The sequence below is a fragment of the Ranitomeya variabilis genome, chromosome 8, assembly GCF_051348905.1.
Source record: "Ranitomeya variabilis isolate aRanVar5 chromosome 8, aRanVar5.hap1, whole genome shotgun sequence".
NCBI classification, from domain to species: Eukaryota; Metazoa; Chordata; class Amphibia; order Anura; family Dendrobatidae; genus Ranitomeya; species Ranitomeya variabilis.
Window position 1 is genome coordinate 216,070,850 of NC_135239.1, and position 15,068 is coordinate 216,085,917.

The 15,068-nt window shown below is 50.7% G+C and overlaps 1 protein-coding gene across 3 annotated transcripts in view; it reads left to right on the forward strand.

Moving 5' to 3' along the window:
* The first annotated feature begins 5,339 nt into the window (after positions 1–5,339).
* The window catches only part of DOCK3 (dedicator of cytokinesis 3), a 300,167-nt gene continuing 290,438 nt past the window's right edge, over positions 5,340–15,068 (forward strand). For all 3 annotated transcript variants that reach the window (XM_077277042.1, XM_077277043.1, XM_077277041.1), the window contains exon 1: positions 5,340–5,564. In XM_077277042.1, the coding sequence (XP_077133157.1) occupies positions 5,528–5,564 (37 nt within the window). In that variant the 5' untranslated portion in view covers positions 5,340–5,527. The remainder of the gene's footprint in view (positions 5,565–15,068) is intronic.

A 15,068-nucleotide genomic window follows, 5' to 3' on the forward strand; every position in this document is an offset into this window, starting at 1 on the left:
TGGGGCCAATAGTAAAATCCGCCCAGGGCCACCAACACATATTGGTGGTTGTAGATTACGCGACCCCGAGGTAATTCAGCCTCGGCACACCTTGGCTATGCTTATAGCCCGGGAGTTGTTTGCCATTTTTTGTCGCCTTGGGCTACCGAAGGAGATCCTGACTGATCAGGGGACTGCTATGTCCAAGGTGACGAAGAAACTGTGAAGGCTCCTCAAGATAAACCAGTTGTGCACGTCGGTGTATCACCCCCAGACCGATGGGTTAGTCAAAAAGTTTAACAAAACCCTTAAACCAATGCTGAAAAAAAGTGGTTTCCAAGGATGGAAGGGATTGGAACATGTTGTTGTCCTACTTGATGTTTGCCATTCGCTAGGTACCACTGGCTTCCATGGGATTTTCACCATTTGAGTTACTGTATGGAAGGCATCCTAGGGGTCTGCTGGACGTAGCCAAAGAGACGAGGGAGCAGGAACCTACGCCACATAAGAGTGACATTGAGCACGTGGCGAGTATGTAGGACCGGATCGCAGCCATCATGCCGATCGTGAAAGAGCATTTAGTGGATGCTCAGGCGCCACATTTAACAGAAAGGCTGCTCCTTTAAAGCAGGAGATTGGATGTTGGTTTTGGTGCCCACCGCCGAAAGCAAACTTATGGCCAAGTGGCAAGGACCGTATGAAGTTCGGGAAAAAAATGGGGGAAGTAAACTACCGAGTTTACCAGCCCAGGAAAAGAAAACCCAAACAGTTGTATCACGTCAATCTGTTGAAAGCATGGAAGGACCTGGGAGTGTATGCTTACGGAGGTGATGTCCGACATATCATCTGGGGACCCTTCGATATCAGCCCGGATGGAGTCCAAGAGAGATAAAGATAGGAGACACCCTCTCGAAACAGCAGCGGCGAGAGGTGCAAATATTGGTACAGGAGAATAAGGACGTATTCTCGTAATTACCCGGTCGTACATCTGTCACCCAGCATGACATTGTCACTGAGCCTCATGTAAGGGTACGAATTAAACCATACCGGGTGCACGAGGCCTGGAGACAAGCCATCGTGAGTCAAGTGAAACAAATGCTCCAGCTGGGACTAATCGAGGAATCCCGGAGTCACTGGGCTAGTCCCATTGTACTGGTCCCGAAGCCGGACGGATCGTTACGGTTCTGTAATGACTTCCGTAAATTAAATGAGGTGTTGAAGTTCGACCTGTACCCAATGCCCCGGGTGGACGAGCTGATCGAGCGACTGGGTCAGGCCCAGTACTTTACTACGCTCGATCTGACCAAGGGTTATTGGCAGGTGCCTCGTACAGAGTCGGCAAAGGAAAAGACCGCCTTCATAATACCAGAGGGTCTTTACCACTAACTAGTCTTGGCCTTTGAACTACATGGGGCCCCTGCCATGTTCCAGAGGTTGATGGACATAGTGCTGGAACCTCATCGAAAGTATTTGTCCACGTACTTAGATGACATCATCATCTTTAGTACTGACTGGTATACCCCACTTGTCCCGGGTAGAAGCGGTAGTAGATTTGCTCAGAGCCGCGGGCTTGACGGCGAATCCCAAGAAATGTGCGATAGGGCTCAAGGAAGCCCGGTACTTGGGATACGTGATTGGCCATGGGGTTATCAAACTCCTAATAAATAAAATTGAGGCAATTCAGAACTGGTCCCGACCTGTGACCACCAAACAGGTGAGAGCGTTTCTCGGAATCATCGTGTATTACCGGAGGTTCATACCTAATTTCTCTTGGAGAACCACACCTCTGACCAATCTCCTCAAGGGGAAGAAGTCAGTCATGGTCCAGTGGAACCCCCAGGCAGAGGAATTGTATCAATCCATGATGGTGGTGCTGTACACGCAGACTGTCCTCAACAGCCCCAACTTTATTAGAGACTTTGTCGTGCAGACAAATGCCTCTAACTTGGGCTTAGGAGCAGTCCTGTCCCAGGAGGTGAACGGGGAGGAACATCCGGTCACCTAAGTAGTAAACTCACCCTGACCGAGAAAAATTATAGCGTAGTGGAGAAGGAGTGCCTGGCCATTAAGTGGGTCTAGGAGTCCCTACCCTATTATTTGCTCAGTCGACTGTTTTGCTTGGTGACAGATCACTCACTCTTGGTCTGGAGGAGGAAGGCCAAGGAGAGGAATGCTCGGTTCACCGATGGTTCCTGTCACTGCAAAACTTTAGTTTCACGGTCGAACATCGTGCAGGGAAGGTGCAGGAAATGTGGATGCCTTGTCCTGGGACCCCTGTGTGGTGACAAGTGTTCAACCCCACAAGTTTGAACGTAAGGGGAGGATATGTGAGGCAGTGGGGAGAATTATCTACGGAGGGCGGTATGTGTCCCCAGGATGCATATAGAGACATATTAAACCCGCTGTCGTGCATTGTGATCACCGCTACGCCTGTGGTTACAAGGCAGAAAAAAAAAAGAATATGAACTTGGTCAAACTATCTGACCAAGTCAGATTTTAGTAAAGCCTGATATGGGCTTTTATTTTTGGAAAGATTTGCAGGTTTGGTAGCGGGGTGAGTCTCTCCCTCCACTCTGGGTTTTGGGAGTGGCCCATGTCCACGATTCACATTTAAATTTTGAGTTGAGATTTGGGTGAGTCAGTGGTTTGTCTGCAAGCTGCAGAGCAGGAGATCTATGGAGGACAGGCCGGTGTGAGGTCAACACAGAGCCAAGGACAACACGGCTTCTGATGCACCAAGCGTGATATGGAAGGGCTGTCACCAATGGCAATGGAGTGCCATATGGACTGGATGATCAGGCTGCGATCTGGAGGACAATGATGCCTTTAACTGTGAGTTTAATTGGACAATAAAGACTATAATTTGGGCTTTCCTGGATCACTGCCTGTTAAAGCGCACTGTGTGAACACTGCTGCATAGACATTAATATGGAGAAAAGTATGTGTCCCCCCACATCCACCTCCAAGGGCTTCTCTGTCCTCATCTACATCCATAGACATTAATATGGAGAAAAGTATGTGCCCCCCCACATCCACCTCCTAGGGCTTCTCTGTCCTCATCTACATCCATAGACATTAATATGGAGAAAAGTATGTGCCCCCCACATCCACCTCCTAGGGCTTCTCTGTCCTCATCTACATCCATAGACATTAATATGGAGAAAAGTATGTGCCCCCCACATCCTCCTCCGGGGGCTTCTCTGTCCTCATCTACATCCATAGACATTAATATGGAGAAAGTATGTGCCCCCCACATCCTCCTGCCCCTGACAGGGATTTGATGTGGTGGTCCTTCATCCACAGCTTGACTGACCTAGCTGTGTGGCATGGTGCATTGTCCTGCTGGAAACACCAGTCCTCAGAGTTGGGGAACATTGTCTGAGCAGAAGGAATCAACTGTTTTTTTCAGGATAACCTTGTATGCGGCTTCATTCATATGTCCTTCATAAAGATTAACCTGCCCAATTCCAGCCTTGCTGAAGCATCTCCAGATCATCACCGATCCTCCACCAAATTTCACAGTGGGTGCAAGACACTGTGGCTTGTACAACTCTCCAGGTCTCCGTCTAACTATTAGACGACCCGGTGTTGGGCAAAGCTGAAAATTAGACTCATCAGAGAAGATTGCCTTACTCCAGTCCTCTATGGTCCAATCCTTATGGTCTTTGGCAAACTTCAGCCTGGCTCTCCTTTGCTTCTCATTGATGAAAGGCTATTTTCTAGCATTACATGACTTGAGTCCTGCCTCTAGCAGCCTGTTATGAACTGTTCTTGCCGGTCACTTCACCCCAGCTGCCATTCCTTTTGTAGGTCACTTGATGTCATCCTGCGGTTGCTGAGTGACATTCGAATAAGATGAAGGTCATCCCGGCCAGTGGAGAGTCGTTTTCACCCTCTGCCGGTCTGTAGCTTTGTTGTCCCCAATGTCTGCTGCTTGACCTTGTTGTCCCCAATATCTGCTGCTTGACCTTGTTGTAATGGACTGCAGTCTTAGACATTTTAAGGATGGAGGCAACATGACGCTCACTGTGTCCCTCTGCTAGTAAAGCCAGGATTGAGCCCTTCTTTTCCTCACTCAAGACTTTTCAACTCCATTGGCATGGATAAAAGTTATTTTTTTCATTCCTGTTACTTTTGGGATACTCCTAGCACTTGTTTTGCCATCCAGATTGTCCTATTGCAGGAGGATTGTGAACAGCGCAGCAGGTTTTTTTTTACTTTCCTTTGTTAAATAATATTTGGTTCAGGTGATCATCTAATCAGAAGCACATGAAGTAGAATGAGGCGGACTCTGGTGAATTCAACTGACCCTGGAATGGAATGGCTCAGACATGGAGAGAAGCGGATTGTTATAAAACTGCAGTGGTCTCTTCATTTTTGCCAGAGACGTATATAAGGTGATGAGTCCCAGAGGTGCAATGTACACATAGTATACTTTATAATGGGGAGATACACATATATATATATATATATATATATAGTACACATTACACACATTTCTCGGATGGGGATGTGTTTCAGTATCTCTTCTGTTTTTCTGCCCCCTGTCTCTGTAGCTGTGCCCCCTGTCTCTGTACCCCCTGTGTCTCTCTGCCCCCTGTCTCTGTACCCCCTGTGTCTCTGTACCCCGTGTCTCTCTGCCTCCTGTAGCTGTGCCCCCTGTCTCTGTACCCCCTGTGTCTCTCTGCCCCCTGTCTCTGTACCCCCTGTGTCTCTGTACCCCGTGTCTCTCTGCCTCCTGTAGCTGTGCCCCCTGTCTCTGTACCCCCTGTGTCTCTCTGCCCCCTGTCTCTGTACCCCCTGTGTCTCTGTACCCCGTGTCTCTCTGCCTCCTGTAGCTGTGCCCCCTGTCTCTGTACCCCCTGTGTCTCTCTGCCCCCTGTCTCTGTACCCCCTGTGTCTCTGTACCCCGTGTCTCTCTGCCCCCTGTAGCTGTGCCGCGTCTCTGTATCCCCTGTGTCTCTCTGCCCCCTGTCTCTGTACCCTGTCTCTGCCCCCCGTGTCTCTCTGCCCCCTGTGTCTCAGTGCCCCCTGTGTCTCAGTGCCCCCTGTGTCTCTGTACCCCGTGTCTCTCTGCCCCCTGTGTCTCAGTGCCCCCTGTGTCTCAGTGCCCCGTGTCTCTGTACCCCGTGTCTCTCTGCCCCCTGTGTCTCAGTGCCCCCTGTGTCTCTGTACCCCGTGTCTCTCTGCCCCCTGTGTCTCAGTGCCCCCCGTGTCTCAGTGCCCCCTGTCTCTGTGCCCCCTGTGTCTCAGTGCCCCCTGTCTCAGTGCCCCCTGTGTCTCTCTGCCCCCTGTAGCTGTGGTGTTTGCTCGCTCTCCGCAGACACCTGTCCCGGCGGCGGCGCCTCCTCTCTCCGCCTCTCCGGCCCCGTCCTCCCGCTCCTCCTTCTCCTCCTCCCGCCGCTGTCGGTGCATCATCCCCAGTATCGGAGCACACAGCGGCGGACATGCGGCTCTCCCGGCGCCCCCCGCCGCCCTCCTGCCCGGGTGACCCCACTGCCTCCCCGCTCCGGGCGCTGTGACCTCATCTGCGGTCCCGGCCGCGACTATGTGGAGCCCAACGGAAGAGGAGAAGTACGGAGTGGGTGAGTGACATCCCCGGGGCCGCACCGGCGACACACGGGCACCGCGGGCTGAGGAGGGAAGAGACGAGCGGACGTGACAGGAATACGACACCGGGAGGAGGGAGGCGAGAAGGCAGCACCGGAGGAAGCCATACTGCACCGTGTACAGGGCTGCACCGAGCCCGGGAGGAGGGGTACACGGCACTACACACCGTACACAGCACCGTACACACTGTATACACCACCGAGCCCCGGGAGGAGGGGTACACGGCACTACACACTGTACACACCATATACTACACCGAGCCCGGGAGGAGGGGTACACGGCACTACACACCGTACACACCACTGTATACACCTTATACTACACCGAGCCCCGGGAGGAGGGGTACACGGCACTACACACCGTATACACCACTGTATACACCACCATACACTACACTGAGCCCGGGAGGAGGGGTACACGGCACTACACACCGTACACACCACCGTACACACTGTATACACCACCGAGCCCCGGGAGGAGGGGTACACGGCACTACACACCGTACACACCACCGTACACACTGTATACACCACCGAGCCTGGGAGGAGGGGTACACGGCACTACACACCGTATACACCACTGTATACACCACCGTACACACCGTATACTACACTGAGCCCGGGAGGAGGGGTACACGGCACTACACACTGTACACAGCACCGTACACACTGTATACACCACCGAGCCCCGGGAGGAGGGGTACACGGCACTACACACTGTACACACCATATACTACACCGAGCCCGGGAGGAGGGGTACACGGCACTACACACCGTACACACCACTGTATACACCTTATACTACACCGAGCCCCGGGAGGAGGGGTACACGGCACTACACACCGTATACACCACTGTATACACCACCATACACTACACTGAGCCCGGGAGGAGGGGTACACGGCACTACACACCGTACACACTGTATACACCACCGAGCCCCGGGAGGAGGGGTACACGGCACTACACACCGTACACACCACCGTACACACTGTATACACCACCGAGCCTGGGAGGAGGGGTACACGGCACTACACACCGTACACAGCACCGTACACACTGTATACACCACCGAGCCCCGGGAGGAGGGGTACACGGCACTACACACCGTACACAGCACCGTACACACTGTATACACCACCGAGCCCCGGGAGGAGGGGTACACGGCACTACACACCGTATACACCACTGTATACACCACCGTACACTACACTGAGCCCGGGAGGAGGGGTACACGGCACTACACACTGTACACACCGTATACTACACCGAGCCCGGGAGGAGGGGTACACGGCACTACACACCGTACACACCACCGTACACACTGTATACACCACCGAGCCTGGGAGGAGGGGTACACGGCACTACACACCGTACACAGCACCGTACACACTGTATACACCACCGAGCCCCGGGAGGAGGGGTACACGGCACTACACACCGTACACAGCACCGTACACACTGTATACTACACCGAGCCCCGGGAGGAGGGGTACACGGCACTACACACCGTACACGCCACCGTATACACCACTGTAAACACCTTATACTACACCGAGCCCCGGGAGGAGGGGTACACGGCACTACACACCGTACACACCACTGTACACACCGTAAACGGTAAACTACACTGAGCCCGGGAGGAGGGGTACACGGCACTACGGTACACACCGTACACAGCACCGTACACACTGTATACACCACCGAGCCCCGGGAGGAGGGGTACACGGCACTACACACCGTATACACCACTGTACACACCGTAAACGGTAAACTACACTGAGCCCGGGAGGAGGGGTACACGGCACTACACACCGTATACACCACTGTATACACCACTGTATACACCTTATACTACACCGAGCCCCGGGAGGAGGGGTACACGGCACTACACACCGTATACACCACTGTATACACCACCGTACACACCGTATACTACACCAGGCCCCGGGAGGAGGGGTACACGGCACTACACACTGTACACACCGTATACTACACCGAGCCCGGGAGGAGGGGTACACGGCACTACGGTACACACCGTACACAGCACCGTACACAGCACCGTACACACTGTATACACCACCGAGCCCCGGGAGGAGGGGTACACGGCACTACACACCGTACACACCACCGAGCCAGGGAGGAGGGGTACATGGCACTACGCACTGTATATACCACTGTACACACCGTATACACCACCTTACACTACACCGAACCCCTTGGAGGAGGGGTACACGGCACTACACACTATACACACCACCGTACACACTGTATACACCACCGTACACACCACCATACACACCGTGTACACCACCGTACACACTGTATACACCACCGTAAACACTGTATACTACACCGAGCCCTTGGTGAGGAGGGGTACACGGCACTGCACACTGTATACACCACCATACACGCCGTATACACTACCATACACGCTGTACACTACACCGAACCCCTTGGAGGAGGGGTACACAGCACTATATACTAAACCGTACACACTATATACTACACCAAGCCCCAGGGAGGAGGGGTACACGGCACTACACACCACCGTACACACCGTATACTACACCGAGCCCTGGGAGGAGGGGTACATGACACTACACACTATATACACCACCGTACACACCGTATACTACACCAGGCCCCGGGGAGGAGGGGTACACGGCATTACACACCGTATACACCACCATATACACACTATATACTACACTGAGCCATGTGGAGGAGGGGTATACGGCACTACACACTGTATATACCACCATACACACCGTATACTACACCAAGCCCGGGAGGAGGGGTACATGGCACTACACACCGTATACACCACAGTACACACCTTATACTACACGGACCCCCGGGGAGGAGGGGTACACAGCACTACACACTGTATACACCACTGTACACACCGTATACTACACCGAGCCCTGGGGAGGAGGGGTACACGGCACTACACACTGTACACACCACCGTATACACCACCGTACACACCGTATACATCACCGAACTCCGGGGAGGAGGGGTACACTGCACTACACACTGTATACACCACCGTACACCGTATACTACACCGAGCCCGGGAGGAGGGGTAGATGGCACTACACACCGTATACACCACAGTACACACCGTATACTACACCGAGCCCCGGGGAGGAGGGATACATGGCACTTCACACTGTATACACTACCATAACACCGTATACTACACCGTACACACCGTATACTGCACCGAGCCCCAGAGGAGGGGTACACAGCACTGCACACTGTATACACCACCGTATACAACACTGAGCCCCGGTGAGGAGGGGTACACAGCACTACACAATGTATACACCACCGTACACACTATACACCACTGTATACACCACCGTACACACCGTATACTACACCGGGCCCTGTGGAGGAGGGGTACATGGCACTACACACTGTATACCACCACCGTACACACTATATACTACACTGAGCCCCGGGGAGGAGCACAGCATTACACACCATATACACCACCATATACACACTGTATACTACACTGTATACTACACCGAGCCTCGGGGAGGAGGGGTACACGGCATTACACACTGTATACACCACCGTACACTACACCGTATACAACTCCGAGCCCTGGGTAGGAGGGGTACGTGGCACTACACACTGTATACACCACCGTAACACCGTATACTACACCGTACACACCATATACTACACCAAGACCCAGAGGAGGGGTACACAGCACTGCACACTGTATACAACACAGTACACACTGTATACACCACGGTACACACTGTATACACCACCAAGCCGCGGGGAGGAGGGGTACACGGCACTACACACTGTATACACCACCGCACACACCGTATACTACACCGAGCCCTTGGTAAGGAGGGGTACACGCCACTATACACAGTACACATCGTATACTACACTGAGCCCGGGGAGGAGGGGTACACGGCACTACACACTGTATACACCACTGTATACACCGTATACTACACCGAGACCTGGGGAGGAGGGGTAGATGGTACTACTCACTGTATACACCACCGTACACACCGTATACTACACTGAACACCATGGAGGAGGGGTACACAGCACTACACACTGTATACACCACCGTACACACCGTATACTACACTGAACACCGTGGAGGAGGGGTACACAGCACTACACACTGTATACACACCACTGTATACACTGTTATGACCCCAATGGCGAGGGTCTCAGAGGAACGTGGAAGTCTGCAGAATACAAAAATCCAGCTCATAGGGCAGTGGTAACTGGGTTGACCATATATCTACTCCTAACGCAAACACTAGAAGTAGCCGGGAATCATTCCTACGTTGATTCTAGATGACACGCGCCAGCCGGAGAATCTAGCTACCCCTAGTAGAGGAAAACAAAGACCTTTCTTGCCTCCAGAGAAGGGGACCCCAAAGCTGGATAGAAGCCCCCCACAAATAATGATGGTGAGGTAAGAGGAAATGACAAACACAGAAATGAACCAGGTTTAGCACAGAGAGGCCCGCTTACTGATAGCAGAATAAAGAAAGGTAACTTATATGGTCAACAAAAACCCTATCAAAATCCACACTGGAAATTCAAGAACCCCCGAACCGTCTAACGGTCCGGGGGGAGAACACCAGCCCCCTAGAGCTTTCAGCAAAGGTCAGGATATAGATTAGGAACAAGCTGGACAAAAATACAAAACCAAAACAAATAGCAAAAAGCAAAAGGCAGACTTAGCTGATATAACTGGAACCAGGATCAGTAGACAAGAGCACAGCAGACTAGCTCTGATAACTACGTTGCCAGGCATGGAACTGAAGGTCCAGGGAGCTTATATAGCAACACCCCTAACTAACGACCCAGGTGCGGATAAAAGGAATGACAGAAAAACCAGAGTCAAAAAACTAGTAACCACTAGAGGGAGCAAAAAGCAAATTCACAACAATACACTATATGAAGTTGTTCTCAAAAGTTTACACACCCCGGCAGAATTTTTGCTTTCTTGGCCTTTTTTCAGAGAATATGAATGACGACACCAAAACTTTTTCTCCACTCATGGTCAGTGGTTGGGTGAATTTATTGTCAGACTTCTGTGTTTTCTCTTTTTAAATCATAATGACAACATAAAACATCTAAATGACCCTGATGAAAAGTTCACATACCCCGTTTCTTAATACCGGGTATTGCCCCCTCTAACACCAATGACAGCTTGAAGTCTTTTGTGGTCGTTGTGGTTGAGGTTCTTTATTTCTCAGGTGGTAAAGCTGCCCACTCTTCTTGGCATAAAGCCTCCAGTTCCTGTAAACTCCTGGTCTGTCTAGCATGAACTGCACGCTTGAGATCTCCCCAAAGTGGCTCAATTATATTGAGGTCAGGAGACTGAGATGGCCACTCCAGAACCTTCACTTTGTTCTGCTGTAGCCAATGACATGTCGATTTGGCCTTGTGTTTTGGATCGTTGTCATGTTGGAACGTCCAGGTACGTCCCATGCTCAGCTTCCGGGCTGATGAGTACAAATTTGCTTCCAGTATTTGCTGATACCGCGCTGCATTCATCTTTCCTTCAACTTTGACCAAGTTTCCTGCGCCTTTGTAGCTCACACATCCCCAAAACATCAGCGATCCACCTCCATGCTTTACAGTAGGAATGGTGTTCCTTTCATTATAGGCCTTGTTGACCTCTCTCCAAATGTAACGTTTATGGTTGTGGCCAAAAAGTTCAGTTTTGGTCTCATCACTCCAAATTACCTTGTTCCAGAAGTTTTGAGGCTTGTCTCTGTGCTGTTTTGTGTATTGTAGGCGAGATACTCTGTGGCATTTGCGCAATAATGGCTTTCTTCTGGCGACTCGACCATGCAGCCCATTTTTTTTTTAACTCAAATGTTTTTTTATTACATATAAGAGTCCAATAAAACATTTCACATTAAGACATAAATTTCCATTTTCCCCACTCTTAACCCCCCTTACCCTCCCCCTCCTTCCCTTTTAGACAGCTCACGCTTTCCTCTTAACACATCCTGTGGTATTATATACGTTATCCATATACAATAACTATTATTTGTAAACGAATACACCGTAAATATATAGGCGAACCCTCCTCAGGCCTAACTTCTCTTAGCCTCCCCTAGCCTAGTTCCAACCAAGGCGTCCACAATTTTACGCACAGGCCCATCTTCCCTCTTTTATCCACCCTTTTCCAGGGTAATGACCTGCTTCACATATTTAAGATCTTCTCCCCTCGAGGGAGGTTCCTCTTTGATCCATTTTCTGGCTATGACCTTCCGAGCCATCTATAGTAGTCTGGCGATTGCTATTTTCCGCTTGTTATCCACAGCTATCTCTTCCACGCGCCCCAAAGGTTCTCTTGGAATTACACATCTGTACACCCCTTCTATCTTCTTACAACCACCAACCAAAAAGCAGTCAATCTCGGACACGACCATAACATATGAAACATTCCAGCAGCTTCATTCCTACATCTAGGGCATTCCGAGCCAGATCTCAGCCCAGCTCTACATAGGACATCCGGGGTCTGTACACTCTGTACAATCTATAGCTGGGAAAGTCTGTACCATGCTGCCCATTTTTCTTCAAGTGCCTCCTTGTTGTGCATCTTGGAACAGCCACACCGCTAGTTTTCAGAGAGTCCAGTATTTCAGCTGATGTTATTTGTGGGTTTTTCTTTGCATCCCGAACAATTTTCCTGGCAGTTGTGGATGACATTTTTGTTGGTCTACCTGACCGTGGTTTTGTTTTTACAGAGCCCCTGATCGTCCATTTGTTAATCACAGTGTGAACGCTGCTGACTGTCATATCAATTCCTTGGATATCTTTTTGTATCCTTCTGTTTTATATAGTTCAACTACCTTTTCCTGTAGATCCGCTGACAATTCTTTTGCTTTTCCCATGACTCACAATCCAGAAACGTCAGTGGCCGGATGAAAGATGCAAGAGTCTGTCTGGATCCCCGAACCTCTGATCTCTGGTGATGGATAGGAGGCATTCTCAGTGATGTCACCTCTGATCTCTGGTGATGGATAGGAGGCATTCTCAGTGATGTCACCGCTGATCTCTGGTGATGGATAGGAGGCATTCTCAGTGATGTCACCGCTGATCTCTGGTGATGGATAGGAGGCATTCTCAGTGATGTCACCTCTGATCTCTAGTGATGGATAGGAGGCATTCTCAGTGATGTCACCGCTGATCTCTGGTGATGGATAGGAGGCATTCTCAGTGATGTCACCGCTGATCTCTGGTGATGGATAGGAGGCATTCTCAGTGATGTCACCTCTGATCTCTGGTGATGGATAGGAGGCATTCTCAGTGATGTCACCGCTGATCTCTGGTGATGGATAGGAGGCATTCTCAGTGATGTCACCGCTGATCTCTGGTGATGGATAGGAGGCATTCTCAGTGATGTCACCGCTGATCTCTGGTGATGGATAGGAGGCATTCTCAGTGATGTCACCGCTGATCTCTGGTGATGGATAGGAGACATTCTCAGTGATGTCACCTCTGATCTCTGGTGATGGATAGGAGACATTCTCAGTGATGTCACCGCTGATCTCTGGTGATGGATAGGAGACATTCTCAGTGATGTCACCTCTGATCTCTGGTGATGGATAGGAGGCGTTCTCAGTGATGTCACCGCTGATCTCTGGTGATGGATAGGAGGCATTCTCAGTGATGTCACCTCTGATCTCTGGTGATGGATAGGAGACATTCTCAGTGATGTCACCGCTGATCTCTGGTGATGGATAGGAGACATTCTCAGTGATGTCACCTCTGATCTCTGGTGATGGATAGGAGACATTCTCAGTGATGTCACCGCTGATCTCTGGTGATGGATAGGAGGCATTCTCAGTGATGTCACCGCTGATCTCTGGTGATGGATAGGAGGCATTCTCAGTGATGTCACCTCTGATCTCTGGTGATGGATAGGAGACATTCTCAGTGATGTCACCGCTGATCTCTGGTGATGGATAGGAGACATTCTCAGTGATGTCACCTCTGATCTCTGGTGATGGATAGGAGGCATTCTCAGTGATGTCACCGCTGATCTCTGGTGATGGATAGGAGACATTCTCAGTGATGTCACCGCTGATTTCAAGTGATGGGTAGGAGGCATTCTCAGTGATGTCACCTCTGATCTCTGGTGATGGGTAGGAGGCATTCTCAGTGATGTCACCGCTGATCTCTGGTGATGGATAGGAGACATTCTCAGTGATGTCACCGCTGATGTCGGTGATGGATAGGAGACATTCTCAGTGATGTCACCGCTGATCTCTGGTGATGGATAGGAGGCATTCTCAGTGATGTCACCTCTGATCTCTGGTGATGGATAGGAGACATTCTCAGTGATGTCACCGCTGATCTCTAGTGATGGATAGGAGACATTCTCAGTGATGTCACCGCTGATCTCTGGTGATGGATAGGAGGAATTCTCAGTGATGTCACCGCTGATCTCTGGTGATGGATAGGAGACATTCTCAGTGATGTCACCGCTGATCTCTGGTGATGGATAGGAGACATTCTCAGTGATGTCACCTCTGATCTCTGGTGATGGATAGGAGACATTCTCAGTGATGTCACCTCTGATCTCTGGTGATGGATAGGAGACATTCTCAGTGATGTCACCTCTGATCTCTAGTGATGGATAGGAGACATTCTCAGTGATGTCACCGCTGATCTCTGGTGATGGATAGGAGACATTCTCAGTGATGTCACCTCTGATCTCTGGTGATGGATAGGAGGCATTCTCAGTGATATCACCGCTGATCTCTGGTGATGGATAGGAGGCATTCTCAGTGATGTCACCGCTGATCTCTAGTGATGGATAGGAGACATTCTCAGTGATGTCACCGCTGATCTCTAGTGATGGATAGGAGACATTCTCAGTGATGTCACCGCTGATTTCAAGTGATGGGTAGGAGGCATTCTCAGTGATGTCACCGCTGATCTCTGGTGATGGATAGGAGACATTCTCAGTGATGTCACCGCTGATGTCGGTGATGGATAGGAGGCATTCTCACTGATGTCACCGCTGATCTCTGGTGATGGATAGGAGGCATTCTCAGTGATATCACCGCTGATCTCTGGTGATGGATAGGAGGCATTCTCAGTGATGTCACCGCTGATCTCTGGTGATGGATAGGAGACATTCTCAGTGATGTCACCGCTGATCTCTGGTGATGGATAGGAGGCATTCTCAGTGATGTCACCGCTGATCTCTGGTGATGGATAGGAGGCATTCTCAGTGATGTCACCGCTGATCTCTGGTGATGGATAGGAGACATTCTCAGTGATGTCACCGCTGATCTCTGGTGATGGATAGGAGACATTCTCAGTGATGTCACCTCTGATCTCTGGTGATGGATAGGAGGCATTCTCAGTGATGTCACCGCTGATCTCTGGTGATGGATAGGAGGCATTCTCAGTGATGTCACCGCTGATCTCTAGTGATGGATAGGAGACATTCTC